Source organism: Sarcophilus harrisii, chromosome 5 (genome assembly GCF_902635505.1).
Source record: "Sarcophilus harrisii chromosome 5, mSarHar1.11, whole genome shotgun sequence".
NCBI classification, from domain to species: Eukaryota; Metazoa; Chordata; class Mammalia; order Dasyuromorphia; family Dasyuridae; genus Sarcophilus; species Sarcophilus harrisii.
The window spans coordinates 124443308-124465172 of NC_045430.1; the positions used below are offsets into that span (position 1 = coordinate 124443308).

At 37.9% G+C, this 21865-nt stretch overlaps 1 protein-coding gene across 1 annotated transcript in view; it reads left to right on the forward strand.

Moving 5' to 3' along the window:
• The first annotated feature begins 7411 nt into the window (after nucleotides 1–7411).
• The window catches only part of TAF3 (TATA-box binding protein associated factor 3), a 229250-nt gene continuing 214796 nt past the window's right edge, over nucleotides 7412–21865 (forward strand). The window contains exon 1 of the mRNA XM_031938510.1: nucleotides 7412–7783. Coding sequence (XP_031794370.1) covers nucleotides 7618–7783 — 166 coding nt within the window. The 5' untranslated portion in view covers nucleotides 7412–7617. The remainder of the gene's footprint in view (nucleotides 7784–21865) is intronic.

Below are 21865 nucleotides of genomic sequence, written 5' to 3' on the forward strand. Positions count from 1 at the left end.
TACAGATGAGGAAATTGAGTACTAGAAAGGCACAAGAAAGTAGCAGGTCCTCTGATTCCAAATCCAAGTCTATTTTAACTATACTACACTAGGAAGCAAATCCAAATATCTTCACTCCAAAATCTTTCAACTAAACTACCTTAAATGGCCTACAGGCAGAAGAGTTTGAACATTGTTATTATAGAAGATAAATTTATAATTAAGTACTTGTGAAAGCATCATTCATCAGATCTCTCATAAGTTATTGTATTTTATAATTAATGTCTTAGAAAACGAAGTTTAATAGCTGAAGCCCTGTGACTTTGCTCTTATCAAACTCTTTCTTAGATCTCTCTACTTCAGTTTCTCAGTCTTTGAAAAGGAGCATAACTATTTTCCTAGAGAAGTGATGACTTAAAATCACAAGTTTAGAATTTAAAGGAAGAAAACAAGGAAACAATTATTTATTTAGAGACTATTATGTGCCAGCAACTGTGTTAGTCACTTTCCAAATATTGTCTCATTTGATGCTCACAACAACTCTGGGGGATAGGTTCTATTATTATCTCCACGTTACAACTGAGGAAAATGGGGTAGACAAGCCTAAGTGACCTGTCCAGGGTGACACAGCTAGTGTCTGAGGTTGGATTTAAACTCAATTCTTCCTGATTCCAGGCGCAGTGCTCTGACCATTGCACCAGCTAGCTGCTCCTGCATGACTAAGGACCTTAAAAGTTGTCAAGTCTAGATTCTCTTCAGGGAGAGGACCCTGAAGGGAGAGAAAGACTTTGGGAAGAAGTCAACGCGTAGAAGTTGCCTCAACATGCCCTAGCCTCCCAATTTGCTACAGAGCCTTTGGAGAATTTTCTCTTGGATGAACTGAGGACTTTGTCTCAGTCCAGATATCATTCTAGTGGGAAAGGATATATAATCTGTATATTGTCTGGTATATTCCAAAATATATGACTTCTCTGATTTCTGTTTGTTATTGACTTTAGTAAATGGGTTTATTTGCCATGTACTATTGTGATGGCCATTATGTAACTATTTGGTGGGAAGGGAGTCACGCCTTTAATTATAGTTTGGGGCATTCCTTCTTTATTAAGGGATATCTATTAGAAGAGTGACTCGATCCTAAAAATCATTTCCTCTAGACTAGCAATTGAGGTCACTAGGCAGCAGAGAGGACAGTGCTGAACCTGGGTTCAGGAAGACTAATATCTCTGAGTTTCAGACATTTACTGGCTGTATGACCCAAGGCAAGTCACTTAATCCTGTTTGCCTCAGATCCCTTATTTGTAAAATGAGCTGAAGAAGAAAATGGAAAACTAGTAGCTTTGTAAAGAAAACCCCAAATGGGGTCACGAAGAGTTGGACATGACTGAAATAAATGAACAACAATAAAAGTAATATTAGGAAGACGGGTGTAATTCTTTTTCAATCGACCCTCTTTGAGAAGAGCAGAGTGACCTAAATGGTGGCATGAATTTTGTTCTCCAAGTAAAAAAAATCAGTTTCCATTAGAGAGAGGTGATTGAGAGTCTAAGAATATTTCTGCACCTCCCTGCAAGCAGTGTTTAGAAAAATCCATGTGGAATATATGTGGATACTTACAATTGGGGGAAATCAGGAAAGATTTCATTCAGAAGATGGTACTTGAACATATTCTAAAGGAAGAGGGGACACTGAAGGAAAAGGAAAGAGGAAGTGAATTCCAAGCATGCTGTTTGGCCAGTGCAAATAATTCCAGATGGGAGATGAGTTTCATTTATAAGAAAGAGAGAAACCTAGTTTGGCTGACTTACAGTGTACAGTAAGGAGAACAAAGTCCAATGATATAGACTGGGGCCAATAGATATAACCCTTTAAAAGCTAAAGAGAGGAGTTTACATTTTATCCTACAGGCAATTGGAAGTTACTGATTGATTACTTGACAAAGAGAATGGCATAATCAGATCTGCACTTAGGAAAATTACTTTGGCAGCAGTATATAGGATATACAAGAGTGGTAAAACACTTGAGGCAGGGAGACATTAGGAAAGCTTTTGCAATAATCTTTGTGAGAGGTGGTGAAGGTCAGAATTAAGCTTCTTACTTTGTGACTGAAGAAAAAGGGTTGGATTTTAGAGATTTATAGATTTAGCAATGGATTGGATATGTAGGATGAGGAAGTACTAGGAGTTGAAGATAATTTCAAGATTTTAAATGTGAAAGGAATTTATGACCAAAGAAGAACTAGAGATCACTATTGATTACAAAATAGAAAATTTTTATTATATCAAATTGAAAAGGTTTTGTACAAACAAAACTAATGCAGGCAAGATTAGAAGGGAAATAATAAACTGGGAAAACATTTTTCCAGTCAAAGGTTCTGATAAAGGACTCATTTCCAAAATATATAGAGAATTGACTCTAATTTATAAGAAATGAAGCCATTCTCCAATTGATAAATGGTCAAAGGAAGTGAACAGATAATTTTCAGATGATGAAATTGAAACTATTACCATTCATATGAAAGAGTATTCCAAATCATTATTGATCAGAGAAATGCAAATTAAGACAACTCTGAGATACCACCACACACCTGTCAGACTGGCTAGAATGACAGGGAAAGATAATGCGGAATTTTGGAGGGGATGTGGGAAAACAGGGACACTAATACATTGTTGGTGGAATTGTGAATACATCCAGCCATTCTGAAGAGCAATTTGGAACTCTGCTCAAAAAGTTATCAAACTGTGCATACCCTTGGATCCAGCAGTTTTCTACTGGGCTTATATCCCAAAGAGATACTAAAGAAGGGAAAGGGACCTGCATATGCCAAAATGTTTGTGGCAGCCCTGTTTGTAGTGGCTACAAGCTGGAAAATGAATGGATGCCTATAAATGGGAGAATGGTTGAGTAAATTGTGGTATATGAATGTTATGGAATATTATTGTTCTGTAAGAAATGACCAGCAGGATGAATACAGAGAGGATTGGTGAGACTTACATGAACTGATGCCAAGTGAAATGAGCAGAACCAGGAGATCATTATATACCTCAACAACGATACTGTATGAGGATGTATTCTGATGGAAGTGGATTTCTTCGACAAAGAGAAGATCTAACTTAGTTTCAAGTGATAAAGGATGGACAGAAGCAGCTACACCCAAAGAAAGAACACTAGGAAATGAATGTAAACTGCTTGCATTTTTGTTCTTCTTCCCAGATTATTTATACTTTCTAAATCCAATTCTCCCTGAGCAACAAGAGAACTGTTCGGTTCTGCATACATATATTGTATCGAATATCTACTGTAACCTATTTAACATGTATAGGACTGCTTGCCATCTGGGGGAGGAGGTGGAGGGAGGGAGGGGAAAAATCGGAACAGAAGTGAGTGCAAGGGATAATGTTGTAAAAAATTACCCTGGCATGGGTTCTGTCAATAAAAAGTTATTTAAAATAAATAAATAAAAATACGAGGCATTTAAAAAAAAAAAGATTTTAAATGTGAGATTGGAAGGATGATCATGGAAATTTGAAAGAAGGGTGGAGGTTTTTTAGGGAGTGATAAGGAGTAAAAGTTTGGGCATATTCAGTTTAAGATATCTCTAGGATATCCAATTTGAAATGCCTAATGGGCAACTGATGATGCAGGACTCAAGTTGGGGACTAGGGCTGGATATAGATCTGTGAATCATCTGCACAGATAATAATAGTTGATTAGGTTATCAAGAAAGAGGGAAGAGAAGATGGCCAAGTACAGGTAATGAACCAGCAAAGGCTACTAAGAAGTAATTATACAGCTAGGAGGAAAACAAAGAAAAGAGCAGTGCTATGAAAATCCAGAGAGGGGAGGGTAGTCGACATTGTTAGAGATAGGAGATAGATTAAGATGCGGTATATTTTCCAAATCTTTATTTCTAAAGACTAGGGCATAGACAATGTCCATCTGTCTAATAATCACTAAGGAACTGGGGTTCAGGATTCCTCAGCTTTTTAAAACTCTAAATCCCTCCTATTGTCCATGCAAATGAATAGATGAGGAAAAGAAGCAAGCAATTCTATAGTCTTCTTCACCTGCTTTACTGATGTTTTCATATTCAAATTATCTACCTCCACACATGCTTTACTAGATATGCCTAAATCTACTTACTCCAAGATAGATCCTTAAATCTCTGTCTTTACTTGTCCCTAACATCTAGAAAATTTGCCAAAGTCTTAATTAAGGAGAGTAGTTTTTACACCTCCATTTCTTAAGAGGCTGTAATCATTCCTCCATCATTTCAGCCTTAGAACTCATGTCTCCTAAGTATCCTTAGCCCTGGTGAGCCCCACCCTCTGATTATAAGGCTCCTCCCAGAACCTCTATTGAAGAGGGTTGCCTGGACTTGGATCAATTTTGCTCCTGTGTTAGATATCTTCCCTGTCTTAACAAGTTTTCTGCTTTGTTTTACTGTAGCCTACCCTGCCTTCATTAAAATGTTAACTCTTTGAGAAGAGGGATTTTTTTTTTTTTTTTTTTTTTTTGCTTGTATCTAAATAAAGGCTTGTAGACTTTGCGTGACTTGAGTAAGGAATTGTTCATACCTGTGATTTCATTAGTGTAAAGGATTTCCCCAGTGGAAACACCTTAAATTAATTCATTCATACTTTTTAGCCTTGGAAATTTGTTTTAGGTCACGAAACTCAGACTGCTTTCAAGAAACTTAACAATCTTTTTTCCCCAGAACTTTTTAATTTTTTTGTTTATTTATTTTTAATACACATTGTTTTATGAATTATGTTGGGAGAGAAAAATCAGAGCAAAAGGGAAAAACCATGGGAGAGAGAAAAAAAAAAACCAGAAAAAAGTGAACATAGCATGTGGCTGATTTACATTCAGTTTCCTTAGTTCTTTTTCTGTATGCAGATGGTTTTTTCTGTGCAGTCTAATTTGGATCGCAGAACTACTGAGAAGAACCAGCTTTTCATAGCTGATAAGAAGCTTACACTCTAATGGGAGAAGACAACACGCAACCAAATATATGAAAGGTGAACATGCATGATACATTGGAAATACAAGCATTCTTAGACATACTGAGGGTTTGGCTCCAGATCACATCAATAAACTTATGTTTTCACCAGATTGTAATCTACTAGGGGTGCAATATTATCATGCCTAAAAAAATGTACACACTTCACTTAAAAGTACTTCATTACTAAAAAATGCTAATCATCATCTTCAAATTTCAGTGAGTCTCTGTTGCTGGAGGATCTTCCTTCAGTGTAGATAACTACTAACTAAGAGTGGTGGTTGCTGAAGGTCGGGGTGGATGTGGCAATTTCTTAAAATAAGATAATGAAGTTTGCCATATTGATTGATTTCTGGCATGTGGTGCTTTTTTATTTTATTTTATTTTTATTTTTTAATAGCCTTTTATTTACAGGTTATATGCATGGGTAACTTTACAGCATTAACAATTGCCAAACCTCTTGTTCCAATTTTTCACCTCTTACCCCCCATTCACTCCCCCAGATGGCAGGATGACCAGTAGATGTTAAATACATTGAAATATAAATTAGATACACAATAAGTATACATGACTAAACCGTTATTTTGCTGTACAAAAAGAATCAGACTCTGAAATATTGTACAGTTAGCCTGTGAATGAAATCAAAAATGCAGGTGGGCATAAATATAGGGATTGGGAATTCAATGTAATGGTTTTTAGTCATCACCCAGAGTTCTTTCTCTGGGTGTAGCTGGTTCAGTTCATTACTGCTCCATTAGAAATGATTTGGTTGATCTCATTGCTGAGGATGGCCAGGTCCATCAGAACTGGTCATCATATAGTATTGTTGTTGAAGTATATAATGATCTCCTGGTCCTGCTCATTCATGTGATGCTTTTTAATGGCGTTTTGAACACAATGGAACTTTCAAAATTGGAGCCAGTCCTCTCAAATCTGCAACTGCTTTATCAATTAAGTGTATGTAACACTGCACAAAATTGTTGTGTCTTAGGGAATAGGGAAACCTGAAGAGAGGGACAGTGGACCCATATGTAGGTAGAATACACATTTATCAATTAAAAATTTGGTTTGCCAAACAATTACAACAATAACATCAAAAAACCCTGATTACACATCATCATAGGAGGTATACATAATAATAATGAAGTTTAAAATATGAAAATCACCAAAAATGTAATACAGATAAAATGTGAACTCGGGTCTGTTGGAAAAATGGTAACTACACAGGCTTGCCACAGATCTTCAATTGATTTGTTTTAAAAAGGCATTATCTGCAAAATTCAATAAAGCAAAGCTCAAGAAAACTTAAGGGGGTAGATACTAGAATTAAGAGGAATTGGAATTTCAGAGTCCGATTCTTTTTGTACAGCAAAACAACGTTTTGGTCATGTATACTTATTGTGTATCTCATTTATATTTTAATATATTTAACATCTACTGGTCATCCTGCCATCTGGGGGAGGGGGTGGGGAGGAGGGGAAAAATTGGAACAAGAGGTTTGGCAATTGTTAATGCTGTAAAGTTATCCATGTATAAATCCTGGAAATAAAAGGCTATTAGATAAAAAAAAAAAAAGGAATTGGAGAAGAATTCCTGTAAAAGACAGAACTTAAAAGCCAGAGAAGCCGGTTGGCAGAGATAAAGAAGGAAAAAAAAGTCACTGCAGGCGTGGGTGACTGCCAGAAAAAAATGCTCAGACTCCGCAGAGGGAGTGTTTCGTTCCGTGGGACGGGCGGCCAGGAGGCCATTGTCGTTGGACTGCAAAGTACAGAGTGGGGAGTAATGTCTAAGAAGAATGGAAAGCTCGGAGGGGACTGCGGCCAGTGTGGAGATCTTTTTCTACTACGCGTATTGCTTCTCCGTGCGTAGGCGTGAGCGCGCGCGAGTATTGGGCAAGATGGGCGTTTGCTAATTGGAAAGAAAGTTAAGCGACCACAACGGCTTAACGCATGTTTCCCCGGCACGGTGAGAGCTTGTGCGGAGAAGGCGTACGTGATTGTGCCTGCGCTGTAACTTGGCTCAGCCAGCTTGGATGTGTCCGCGAGCAGCCGCGTTCTCACGTGGGTTCCCCGGCCGCGGGAAACCGCCCCCTCCCCCAGCCCCCTCCGATCCCGCGTTTGACCCTACAGAAAGCGAGGGTGGGAATCAGGGCCGGTGGTTCGGCTTCGTCGGCAGAATGGAAATGTATGACTTTGTTACGGCTCCCTCCCCCCCAAGCCCGGGGCCGGGCTGCGGAGCGGAGGGAAGCGCCCGGCAAATAGCGAAGCCCCAAGTCCATGTGAGTGGCGGCCCCGGCAGTCCGTGGGACCAGGAAGACAGCCGGAATCATCAATGGGCAGAGGGCGGGGTGGGAATTGCTGCTTATCGATGCTTTCGGCAGCAGTTTAGTGCTGCCTCGCCGAAGAGACCGCCCCCAAACGGAGGCGGGGCGAATCCAAAATGGCTGCTCTCAGGCTGGCGCGCCCGGCGGAGCTGAGGCTCTGAGGTAGACGCCGGGAGTCCGGGAAACGGTTTCCCCTACGTGGTGGCGGTGGAGGGGAGTCCCGGACGATGGCCCAGGAGGCCCGCTGAGGTTGGAAGCACGAGTGGGAGTGGGGCAGCGGCGAAGACGGAGGCGGCGCGGGAGTCCGTGGAGCGGGATGTGCGAGAGCTACTCGCGGTCGCTGCTGCGGGTGTCGGTGGCGCAGATCTGCCAGGCGCTGGGCTGGGACTCGGTGCAGCTCAGCGCCTGCCACCTCCTCACGGACGTCCTGCAGCGGTACCTGCAGCAGCTCGGCCGGGGCTGCCATCGCTACTCCGAGCTGTGTGAGTCGAGGGCCGAGGCGGGAGGGTTGCCCCTGACCCCTGCCCTCTGCCCCCGACCCCGCTCTTCTCTCGGTGTGACCTCCGACCCCTGAATCTCCCACCCCGTGCTCCTCACCGCCTGTTACCCCGGAACACTTCCTTACCTCTCGGGGCATCCCTCTCAGGTGCCAACTTCCCGCCAGCACCCTCTTGACATCCCGAGTCCCTGCCGCCGCCGCACACGCACCCCTTGTTTTCTCCTCTGCCTCTTTCCTTTAACGCTTGCGGATAGTTCTGTTTCCTAACCTTTTTCCCGCGCCCTGCCCTCGCAAAGCTGTACCTTGATCCCTTTCCCTCCGGGATCAGCAAACTAGCGCGCTCACTTGTCACAGGCGCCCCATCTGCTGACAGTTTCTTAGACTTGCCGGCCTTCCTTCTCTCTCGGGAAACGCCACGCTCGGGGACAGCCCGATGTCCGCGAAGTCTTTACTGGCCCTTCCTCAATGCTTCCTTTTTTTCCTCCCTTTCCTAAACACGTTGCGGTGCCCGACCTCTTTCGGTGCGGCTTGTCCATTTCACGCCATGCCTTAACCCCTTCTTTCCATGCTCATCTTCGTCCAGGTGAGGGATTGGTTACCTTCCTTCTACTAAGGGTTCAGAGTAAAGAGGTAGTTCAGAGTGAGGTGTTAGGGTCCTTCAAGTACTCTGCAGCCCATTTTTCTAGGGTTAACATTAGATCCTTGTCTAGGTGTAGTCTTTTGTTTTTGGCATAAGTTAGTAATTTGTTATTTAGTAAATGCTACAGGTCCTTTTGCTGTCAAAATGAGCCTGAAAAATAGCTTTTTGTAGTCTCTTAATTTCCTCTAGTCCACTCCTGATAACTCCCTATTCTAACTTATGATGTTATTTTAGACAACTAGAAATTACTGATTGATTTCTATGCCAGATTCATGCTCCCACTTGGATTTATAAAGTGACTGCTATGCCAGATACTAAACACTAGGGATATGAAGAAAGGCAGAAGATCCAGAAGACAGTCTATGCTCAAAGGAAGATGTAATCAAGATATATATAGATAGATAGGATAAATTGGGGGTATCGTGTATACCCCCAGGGAGGGAAGACCCTAAGAATGGGAAAGGCTTCTTATAATGTGGGGATTTAGCTGAGATTTGAAGGAAGCCACTGAAATAAAGAGGGAGACTTTCCAGACCTGAGGAGATAGCCAGTGAAAATGTTTAGAGTTGGGAGATAGGACTATCCAGGACACAGCCAAGAGATCCATGTCTCAGAATTGAAGATGACACAGTGGTGATTAAGGTGTTGCAAGTTTATGAACTTTAAAAGACAGCATTCTATATTTCACTCTGAAGGGAGCCACTAGAATTTATTGAATGGGAGAGGGGATAATATGGTCAGACTTAAGTTTTTAGGAAGATCAGTTTGAAAGCTGAAGTCAGGCATGGATTGGAATAAAGAAAAAACTAGATGTACAGTTGCAGCAGTCCAGTTGTCTTGGGTGGTTGTATTGTCAGAAGAGAAGAGGACACTCAGGAATTTTATGAAGGTGATCATTTCTTTCTTTTTTTTTTTTTTTTTTTTATTATAGTAACTTTTTATTGACAGAATCCATGCCAGGGTAATTTTTTTTTACAACATTATCCCTTGCACTCACTTCTGTTCTGATTTTTCCCTCCCACCCTCCACCCCCTCCCCTAGATGGCAAGTAGTCCTATATATGTTGAATATGTCGTAGTATATCCTAGATACAATGTATGTGTGCAGAACCAAACAGTTTTCTTGTTGCACAGGGAGAATTGGATTCAGAAGGTAGAAATAAACCCGGGAAGAAAAACAAAAATGCAAACAGTTTACATTCATTTCCCAGTGTTTTTTTCTTTGGGTGTAGCTGCTTCTGTCCATCATTGATCAATTGAAACTGAATTAGGTCTTCTTTGTCAAAGAAATCCACTTCCATCAGATTACATCATCATACAGTATCGTTGTTGAGGTATATAATGATCTCCTGGTTCTGCTCATTTCACTTAGCATCAGTTCATGTAATTCTCTCTAAGCCTCTCTGTATTCATCCTGCTGGTCATTTCTTACAGAACAATAATATTCCATAACATTCATATACCACAATTTATCCAACCATTCTCCAATTGATGGGCATCCATTCAGTTTCCAGCTTCTAGCTACTACAAACAGGGCTGCCACAAACATTTTGGCACATACTGATCCCTTTCCCTTCTTTAGTATCTTCTTGGGGTATAAGCCCAGTAGAAACACTGCTGGATCAAAGGGTATGCACAGTTTGATAACTTTTTGGGCACAATTCCAGATTGTTCTCCAGAATGGGTGGATTCGTTCACAGCTCCACCAACAATGTATCAGTGTCCCAGTTTTCCCGCATCCCCTCCAACACTCATCATTATTTTTTCCTGTCATCTTAGCCAATCTGACAGGTGTGTAGTGGTATCTCAGAGTTGTCTTAATTTGCATTTCTCTGATTAATAATGATTTGGAACACTCTTTCATATGAGTGGTAATGATTTCAATTTCATCATCTGAAAATTGTTCATATCCTTTGACCATTTATCAATTGGAGAATGGCTTGGTTTCTTATAAATTAGAGTCAGCTCTCTATATATTTTGGAAATGAGGCCTTTATCAGAACCTTTAACTGTGAAGATGTTTTCCCAGTTTGTTGCTCCCCTTCTAATCTTGTTTACATTAGTTTTGTTTGTTTTGTTTATAATCTCGTTCTTTATGTCTAAATCATGGACCCATTTTGATCTTATCTTGGTATATGGTGTTAAGTTGTGGGTCCATGCCTAATTTCTGCCATACTAATTTCCAGTTATCCCAGCAGTTTTTGTCAAATAATGAATTCTTATCCCAAAAGTGGGTTTGTCAAACACTAAATTGCTATAGTTGACTATTCTGTCTTGTGAACCTAACCTGTTCCACTGACCAACTAATCTATTTCTTAGCCAATACCAAATGGTTTTGGTGACTGCTGCTTTATAATATAGTTTTAGATCAGGTACAGCTAGGCCAGAAGGTGATCATTTCAATTTTATGATAAGCAACTTTGGAAAGAGCAGATTCAATTCAATGATGATGTTGAAAATTAGACTTCAGCCAGTCTTTAGAGAGTTAAGAAGAAAGTGAGAAAAAAGAAAATGGAGGCAGCTCTTTTAGATGGCCTTTTCAAGGAATTTAGCCTTAAAAAGGGCAGAGAGAGTGATATGAGACATTAGTTAGTGGGGCTGATGGCTCAAGTGAGGGTTTTTCGAGGTTATGGGAGGTATGGGTCTATTTGTTATCAATAGGGACACAGCCAGTGGACAGAGATTGAAGATTAATGAGAATTTAGGGATAATAGAAGGGATACTCTGTAGGAGAAGACAAGAACAACTGAAGAGATCACTTGTGGTTGTAGAGGGACTTGCTTGGGCAAGGAGAAGGACTATCTCTTCATGTGAGTCAATGGAAAGACAATTATTTGAATGATGTGAGATGAGGAAGAGGGAAGAAGAGGGAGTTCTTAGCAAAGGACCTCAATTTTTTCAGTGAAATATGAGGAAAAGTTCTCAGCTCAGAGCTGGGACTGAGGGAACGATGGGAGGTTTTAAAAGTAATGGAAAAATTTGGAAAAGGAGCTGTGAGATAGTGAATGGATTAAAGAGATATAAACAATTTCTTTGCCATAGTAAGAGCCCAGGTGAGATCATGTAACCGATTTGTAGTGGACCTAGTCAGCATGGTTCATGTTTTTCTGTGGCTTCGCTTAGCAGCATGTGAATAAGAGAAAAGGAAGATATTGGATGGTGGGAGTAATCCAAGTTTGAGATTTGGCAGGGCAAGATTGATGGTGAGATAAGAGGGTAAAGCATTTAAGAGAGTTCAGCGAGTGTTGAACTGGTTCACCAAAGGCACATGATTGGGTAGGGAGGAGAGTGTTACTAGTGCAGGAGTAATAGTCTGGGAATAACTATAGGGTTGAAGGATTTTGGAGGTCATGGTAAGGATGAGGAATGAGGTTTGGAGTTGTTCTGGCAGGAGGACAAGGTGGAATAATGATAGACTGATCAGATGGGGAATGTCATTCATAAATGCTGAAGAGGACTATTTGTGGGTAATGGTAATATCAAGGGTATGACTGTCTATATCACTGAAGTGGGGTGGAGGAGTAGGTTATATGGGAAATGAGTGAGCTGAAGAATTGGTAGGTTTGGGTATTTGAGGGAGGTATCAGTATTTATATTGAAGTCCCCTAGCATGAGGACAGGAGTTGAAGAGGTAAGAAAGATTGTGAGCCAGGTATTGAAATTGTTGAAAGACAGTTCCCTTTAAGTTGTTAGATAACAGTTACTTAAATTTTGATTGGGTTGGACATATTGATTGAATCACATTCAAGAAAGTGGGAAAGGTTATTGAGTAATATATGTAAAGAAAGAGCATGGAAGTAGAACTGGGGAGTAAGAAGTATTCCAACTCCTCTGCCTGGGGCAGGGAGTGAAGTGCCTGGGATTAGTAAAAGAGCACTTTAGATAAGGACCTCAGAGACCATGTGGTACAATTCCCACATTTTACAAATGAGGAAACCGAGATGCAGGTTATTACTTATCTAATGTTACACAGGTAGAAAATGATAAAGGTTTTTTTTCCTTCCTTCATAATAGAGCATGTATATATAAATAAATATGTGCACATATGCATAAACATACATGTATCTATCATGTATATGTGATTTACCTAGATATATACATATTTAGACATGTGTGTATTCATGTGGATCTCTAATTCAATTCAATTTGACAAATCTTGCCTTTATATTAAGATTGTAGCTATGTTTTACATTTTCTTTGATCACTACTTCCCATCATATTTGATAACTTTTCAAATCTAACTGATCTTTTGGTGTATTAATTCACTGAGGTTTTTTATATCTCTTAAAAATGTTTTCTTTATTATGAACCTAATCATTAATTGAAAGAAATGTTTCAATATCAAAGAATAAAAAGAGGATTGTATATAAAGCTATAAAATTCTGTTATGTACAGTTTATTTAAAAATGTACATTAAATTAATAACAAAATTGCAATTTGTCCTCTTCTGAATTTTTTCTTCCTGTATATTTTAAAATGTTTTATTGACTTAAAAATTTTTTTTCACATCATCATAGATCAATTATGGAATTATAGCTATAGAATTGGAAAAGATTTTAGAGGACATCTAGTCTGAATCTCTCATTTTATAGAAGAGAAAACTGAGGCTCAGGAAAGTTAAGTGATTTATCTATAATCATACAGGCAGTCAACATCAATCAGAGCTGGGATATGAATCCATGTCCTTTGAATTTAGAGCCATTTATTTTTCCATACTACTTCCAAATTGAAATCCTCATAGTCTTATAATAAATAAGTATAGTCTAGCAAATTCATCAACACATTGGTCATGTCTGGACATGTTCATTTTATTTTTTTTCTCTAGTTCATCACCTCTATGAGGGGGGAGGGGAAGTTAATGAGAGGAAGGGAAACTTTCATGATTGGTTTTCTGAAATAAAATATGAAATATTTGTAAAGAACTTTTTTTTGATAAAGCATTTTTAATCTAGTGCCTGGCACATATTAATAAATACTTGTTCCCTTCCTCTTCCCCCCATGAAGTCCTGATTATTCATTTCATTATCTGAGTTGTGTATTTTCCTTTACATTATTATAATAGTGCACATTGTTCCTATTTTACTTTGTTTTAGTTCAATATGGATCTCCCAGAATTTCTTAGAATCTTTCTTCTTTGTCATTTCTTATAGTGTTATAATGTTTCATTACATTCATAGCTTCAGTTTGTTCTGCTATTCCCCATTTGATAGGTTACCACTTTTAGTTTCATGTTATAACTTAAAGCTCTGCCATCAATATTTTTGTGTGTTTGTGTCCTGTGTGTCTTTGAAGTATATGTATCTTTGGATCAAGAGGTATGTAGAGTTTAGTGGCTTTGAAATATAGTTCCAAATTGCTTTCCAGAATGCCTAGACTAATTCATAGTGCCACAAAAAGTGCATTAGTATGCCTATCTTACCATAGCCTCTTTAGCAGCTGCCATTTTCCTGATTTGCTGCCTTTGCCAATTTAATAGGTGTGATGAGGAACTTCAGAATTGTCTTATTGGCATTTCTCTTATTAATAATTTGGAACATTGTTGTATTTCTTCTTTTGAGAATCTTGTCCTTATACTTTGACCACTTAAATGATAGGAAATAGCTCTAATTCTTAAACATATATTGCAATTTCTTGTATATTTTGGGTGTCAGATTTTTAATAAAAAACTTTTTATGTCAAAGATTTCTCCCTCAATGGAAAAAGGGGAAAAAGGAGGTAAAATAAGGGAAATTACATTTCATGAAGAGGCAAAGAAAACCTATTGTAATTGAGGGAAAGAAGGGAGGGAGATAAGCATTGTGTGAATCTTGGTCTCATCAGATTTGCCTTTAAGAAAAAATATTACATATATTTGGTTTCACAGAGAAACTTGTCTCACCTTATAGGATAGTGGGAGGGAAAGTGGGAAAAGAAAGAGAAAGACGAATAGAAGAGAAAACAGAAGTATTAGGGGAAAGGTGTGAAAAGGAGGAGGGGCTCTAAAGGGAGAGGAAGCACTATTTTGTGGGAGGTAGCCTTCAAAAGCAAAATACTGGGGAGGAGAGAAGGGGGAAAGGAAAGAGAAAAGTGTAACTTAGGGTAAATAACATGGCAGGAAATACAGAATTAATTATTTTAACTGTGAATGTGAATGGAATGAACTCTCCCATAAAATGGAAGCAAATGGCAGACTAGATTAAAAGACAGAATCCTATAATATGATGTATACAAGAAATACATTAAAGCATGATACATACAGAATGAAGGTACAGGGCTGGAGCAAAATCTATTATGTTTCAGGTAAAGTAAAAAAAGCAAGGGTAGCAATCCTGATCTCAGATCAAATAAAAGCAAAGATAGATCTAATTAAAAGAGATAAGGGAGAGTAGATTATGAAGTAATATCAATATTAAACATATATTCACCAAGTGGTGTAGCAAAGATTTCCCCCTCCCCCATTAATTGTTTTTCTCAGATTTATCAAATGCTGGAAGGTCAGGTTGTCATAAATTGTTTTTGATGAAGCCATTCCTTTTTTTTTTTTTTTTTGCTTTTCAGTAGTATTTTCCCCTCAATTATATATCAATAAAATTTTTAATGTTCTTTTTTTTTGCAAGATTTTGAATTCCAAACTTTTCTCTCTCCCTCCTCTGTCCTCTTCTGAAGATGGTAGGCAATTTGATATAGTTTACACATATATATTTTCTATATTAGTCACAGTTGTGAAAGAGAAAATAGGTGAAAAAGAAAAAGAAACACATTAAGTAATGAAGTGAGTGAAAAAAATATGCTTCAATCTACATTCAGAGTCCATCAGTTTTTTATTTGGATATAGATAGCATTGTCCTTCATGAGTCCTTTGTACTTGTTTTGGATCATTGTATTACTGAAAAGAGCTGAGTCACTTATAGTTAATTGTCAATGTTGCTGATACTGTGTACAATGTTTTCTTGCTTCTGCTCATTTTACTTTGCACCAGTTCATCCAAGTCTTTACAGGTTTTTCTGAAATCTGCTTATCATTTCTTATTGCAAAATAATATTCCATTTCATTCATATACCACAGCCTGTTAAGCCATTCCCCAATCGATGGGCATCCTTTTAATTTCCAATATTTTGCTACCATGAAAAAGTCTACTACAAATCTTTTTGCACATATAGGTCCTTTTCCCTTTTTTATGATCTTTTTGGGATACAGATACAGTAGTGGTATTGCTGAGTCAAAGGGTATGCACAATTTGGTTGTCCTTTAGGCATAATTGCTCTCCAGGATGGCTGGATCAATTCACAACTCCACCAATAGTGCATTAGTATCTCCGTTTTCTCACTTACACTATTCCCTTTTTTGCCATATTAGCCAATCTGAAGTAGTATCTCAAGGTTGTTTTAATTTGCATGTATCTAATCAAAATGATTTAGAACACTTCTTTATATGCCTATAAATACCTTTAATTTCTTCATCTGAAAACTGCCTGTTAAAATCCTTTGACTATCAGTTGAGAAATAGCTTGTTTTCTTGTTAATCTGACTCAGTTCTCTATCTATATTTGAGAAATTTGATAAAGATTTGAGTCTTCATCAGAAATATAAATTGTTTCTCACCTTTCTGTTTTCCTTCTAATCTTGGTTCCATTGGTTTTGTTTGTACAAAAAAAAAAAAAAAAAAAAGCATTTTAGTTTAACATGATCCAATTTATATATTTTGTATTTTGTAAGGCCATCTCTTGTTTGGTCATGAATTCTTCCCCATCCTATAGATTTGACAGGTAAACTATTCCTTGCTCTTCTAATTTGCACATTCACATTTATGATTATTTCATATGTATTTTCCTTCATTATATTCTTCCTTCTGTTTGTCCACTCTCTCCTTTCACTATTTCCCTCCTCACCAGTATTGTGCTTTTGTCTACCACTTCCCCTGCTCTGCCCTCTCCTGTCAGTCTCCACCTCTTAGCTATTTTACTTAATCTCTTCCCCTCTTACTTCCCTGTTAGATAAAATAGATGTCTATATTCAATTGATTGTCTATATGATTTCCTTTTTGAGCCAGTTCTGAGAGTAAGGTTCAGGTGATGCTCTTTGCTCATCCTCCCATCTTCCTTTTCATTGGTCTTTTCAGGCCTCTTCATATGAAATAATTTATACCATTCTATCTCTCCACTCCACTCAGTATACTTTTCTTTCTCAACCCTTGATGTCATTTTAAAAATGTTATTCCCTCAAATTCATCTTATAACCATACTGCTTATCTGTATTCCTTCTAACTGTACTATTAGTGATAGTTTTTTTAAGAATTACAAGTACCATTCTCCTGTTAAGGATGTAAACAGATTAGCTCTATTGAGTCCCTTATCTTTTTTTTCTCCATTGTACTTATTTATGCTTCTCGTGGGTCTTAATATTTGAGGTCAAATTTTTGGTTTCATTCTGGTCTTTGAAAGCTTGAGATTTTTCTGTTCCATTGAGTGACCATATTTTCCTTTTTCTTTGCCTTCCAGTGGTTCTTTCTAATCACTGTTCACCACTCCATCCTCCACCCCTTAGAAATTCATTAAAGGTCAGAGTATACAGATGCAAGTATGTAGAGGTAGATCAGCATTAGCAACAAAATTAGGATAAGAATAGAAATACGTAAGAACCAAAGCTATCCCCTAACATTTAAGTAGTCAAAATATTCAACACATCACCTTGTATTCTTCCCTGGGTGCTATAATTGATATTGATAGTTGAAGAATAGTCATGATGGTGAAGAGACATGAGTAAATGTCATATTAGTTGAAGAAATTGGGAATGTTAATTTTATAGAAAAGATGACTCAGAGGAACTTGGTAGCTCTTTTCCAATTATTTGAAGGATTATCTGGACCAGGGATTAGATTTGTTGTTGACTAGAGAACAGAATCAGGTTCAGTAGATGGACATTGCAGAGAGACAGATTGAGGGTTGATTTTTTTTTCTTCTTTCTTTCCTTCCCATCCTCTCCCTCTTCTCCTCTCCCTCCTCCCCCTCCGAGGGCAATTAGGGTTAAGTGTCTTGCCCAGGGTCACACTGGTAGGAAGTGGTAAGTGTCTGAGTCATATTTGAACTCAGATCCTCCTGACTTCAGGGCTGGTGGTGCTCTATCCACTGCTCCATCTAGCTGCCCCAGAGGATTGACTTCTTGACTGTAAGTGGAGTGGATTCCTTTTATTTGCTAAATCTAGTAATCTTTTCTCATTCCTCATTCTTCTCCACTTCTTTGTGCCCTTTGACACTGTTGATCACCCTCTTCCCTTTTTTTGGACCACCCTCTTCTTGATGCTATCTTGTTTCTATCTGCAGTCTTCTGATCCTCCACTTGGCTGTCTGACTCACCTTTGTTGGGTCTTCCTTCAGGTTACATCCTCCAATTATATGTGTTCCTCCGCTCTGTCCTGGGACCTCTTCTCTTCTCCCTCTATATACTGCTTTACTTGACTATCTCATCAACTCTTGTGTTTCATTTTTACATCTATGCTGATATTCTTAGTTCTACCTATTTTGCCTTAGTCTCTGCTGACACCTCTAGTCTAACATCTCAGACTTCTTTTCTGACATCTCAAACTGCATGCCTAGTAGACATCTTCAATTCGGTATGCCCCAAATAGAGCTCATCTTTCCCTCTAGTCCTTCTCCTCAATCCCCTAACTTTCCTGTTACCTTTGAGGGCAAAATTGTCTCCTCTGTTTTTCAGGCTGATAATCTAGGAGTCATCCTGTCTCTCACTCACCATATTGCTTTTCACCTTTGAAAGATGTGTGCAATATACTCCCTCTCTGATACTGCTACCCCACGGGATGGGCTCTTTTCACTTCATGCTCTTACTGTTGCTGTAGCTTACTGGCAGATTAGCCTGTCCCCAGACTTTCTGTACTTTAATCTTTCCTCCATTTAGCCATTAAAGTGATTTTTCTGACCATTCTCCTTTTCCTCTAAAAGGGCTTTCTGTTACCTACAGAATCAAATACAAAATCCTCTGGCATTCAAAACTTATAACCTAGCCCCATTTGCCATTCCTGTTTTCTTATACATTATTCTCTGCCATATATTTTTTGGTCCAGTGATGCTGGCTTCTTTGTTGTTTTAAGAACAGTTCATTCCATCTCTTGGTTTTGGGCATTGTATCTGACTCTCTCCATTTCTAGAATGTTCTTCATCTCTGTCTCCTTGTTTCCTTTTAAATCCCAACTAAAATTCCGTTTTTGTAGAGTAAGCCTTTCCCAATCTTTTAATTCTAGTAGCTCCCTTCTTAATTTTTTCTTGTTTGTCCTATATGTAGCTTGTTTTTACATATTTGCTTGTAACTCTTAATTGTAAGCTACTTGAGAGCAACTTCTTTTGCCTCTTTTTGTATGCCTAGTGCTTAGCATAACCTGGTACATTATAGGCACTTAAATGTTTATTGATTAACTGATCCTCTTAAAATCTTTTGCATCTGTCTTTTTCCTTTCTATTCATACTACACCTGTCTTAATCTAGATATTCATTACTTCTCTGCCATCTCCTAATTGGCCCTCTTCATTGGTTCTTGAATCTAATCTTTTTTAATCCATCCTGCACAGAATTGGCAAATAATTATTCTACACAGTTCAGACACTGTCACTCCCCTGCTTTTCATATGTATTTTGCCCTCTATTGGGCAAAATGGTAATGGTAATACACCATTTTAGGTGTTCTTTTCTCATTTCAAACATTTCCCATCAGATAGCCCATAAAAATCTCAAACTCAACATGTCTAAAACAGAAATTATTATCCTTTACCCTAAACCTATTCTTCCCAACTTTTTAATTTCTCTCACCAACTTTCCTATCTTCTTAGTTCACAATCTCAGCAGTATCCTTTATTTCTCATTCTTGCCATCCATATCTGTCCCGTATACCCTCCATTATCTTGCCCTTACCCTTCATATCTGTTCAGTTGCCAAATTTTGTCATTTGACATATCTCAAAACTGATGCTTACTCTCCATTATATTGTTCAGAGCCTTATTGTCTCTCTCTACTGAGATTTCTTAGTTTACTCCAATGGCTCTCTTTCACCTCTAGGATTAGATCTAAATATTGTTACTTTTCATTTAAGGCTTGGCCCTAATTTTTCTTTCCTTGTTTATTATACATAATTCTACTTCTTACATTCTACAGTCTGGTCGAATTGGATTCTTTCTTTTCTTTTCAGAGGACACTCCATCTTTAACTCTAGATTGGACTTCCTGTCCCACATACCTAGAATTCTTTCCTTCCTCCTCTCTCAGAATCTGTTTTTTCTTCAGTATTCATTTTAAGTAGTTTACCATCTACATGAAACCCTTATTGATCCTCCAGCTCCTAAAGCCTTCCCAAGCAAAATACTTGATAGTTTTTTTCTATATATACTTAGGTATATATTTAAAATGTAAGCTCCTTGAGGATAAGCTTTTTTTTTCTTTGCATCCTAATACAATACTTGGCCCTTTATTGTCAATTAGTAAACATTTAGAATGTGCCTTTTATATTTCAGGTATTGTATTAAATGCTGGGGATATAAAGCAAGGCAAAAGACGTTCCTTGCTTTCAAAGTGCTCCTAGTCTAAAGACTTAATTGAAGTTGCTGTAATAAAGGCTTATTGCTTGATTGTTTTAGAAACTTCGTTGGCTCTGTATTACCATTAAAATAATTGAAAACACCTCTGTTCAGCATTAAAGCTCTCTACAATCTGGTTTTGGTCATCTTTCCACGTCTGATCATATTGGGAAGGCTGCTAGCATATCTCAGTTACAGAGAATGCTTGCTCTTGATTTTAGAGGTTGATCAATCAAACATATTAAATATACAATTATCAGAGAAAAGGAACTTGACAAATGTTGACAGGGATGCAATGAAATAGATACACTAATGCAATTCTGATAGAACTTTGAATTCATCTAACCATTCTGGATAGCAATTTGGAGATATGTCCCCAAAGCTACTAAATTGTATATATCTTTTGACCCAGTAATACAACTTATTTGTTCTATACCCCAAAGAAATCAAGGAACTAGAAAATGACCCATTTATATAGGAATATTTATAGCAGTTCTGTTTGTGGTTGGTGAAGAATTAGAAATTGAGGGGATGTCCATCATTTGGGGAATGGTTGAACAAGTTATAGTATATGAATGTTATGAAATACTATTATAGTAGAAATGCTGAAGGGGTTGGTTTTAGAAAAACTTGGGTAGATTTATATGAACTGATACAGTATGAAGTGAGCAAAATCAGGAGAACAATTGGTATAGTAACAGCAATATTGTCAAAATTATCAACTTATTACTAAATATACTAAGTGATCAACAGAATGACCAGTCACAATTTCATGAGGAAGAAAAGTAAATGTAATGAAATATTACTGCATTACTTTTACTTTACTTTTCTTTTTGTCACTGTCCAATCAATGGACTTTGACTTTGCTTCTAATTCTTTGCTATTACAAAAGATTACGCTGGAGGGATTTTAATGTACATGGGATCTTTCTATATACCTACCAATGGGACCTTAGAATCAAAAGACATTTTGTTTTTTTTTTTTCTAATTGGGTCAATTTGTAGGGGAAGATGTAATTTAATAAGACATATATACACAACTATAATTTAGGATAAACTATGAAAAGAGCAAAAGAGTGATCTGAAAAGACTTTTTATATGAATTTTGAAGAGAATTAAAAGTTCGATTGCTGTGGGTACCCCCACAACAATTAAATTTAATGGGGAAGACTTCATGCAAGAGGTAATTAAAATTGAACTTTTAAAGTCGGATTTTTAAGGGGTGACAATCTCAGCAGGTAAGAGATAGGGGCTGGGCAAGGAAAGTCCCATTCTGGGAATGGGAGACTGAATCAGGGGCATGAAGGCGACAGTGGGAAGACAACAATGAGATACTGTGAATATTTAAGTTTGGCTAAAACTTGGCTCAAAGTAGTCATCAATATGAAGCATTATGGGCTATTGATTTCTAGAGCAAAAGAATAACACATTGTGCGTTTTGGGAAAGTTAATCCAGTGTGAAATATGTAGTGTGAAAATATGTTCAAGAAGGAAAATCCTGGAATTAGCTAGGTTTGTATCTTTTAGGAATGAAGAGGAAAGAATACATTGTTTAAAAAAAAAAATGTATTCATTAGTTTTTAACATTTACTTTTTTTTTGTCTGAGGCAAGTAAGTGACTTGCCCAGGGTCACACAACTAGGAAGTGTTAAGTGTCTGAGAGCAGATTTGAACTCAGGTTTTCCTGACTTCAGGGCTGGTGCTCCATCCACTGCGACATCTTGGTGGCATTTGCTTTTATAAGATTTTGACTTCCATTTTTTCTCCCTTCTCTCATACTTCTTAAACATAACAGTCAATATGATATAGGTTATGCATGTATAATCATATTAAACATTTTCCCATTAGTCATGTTGTGAAAGAAAAATCAGAA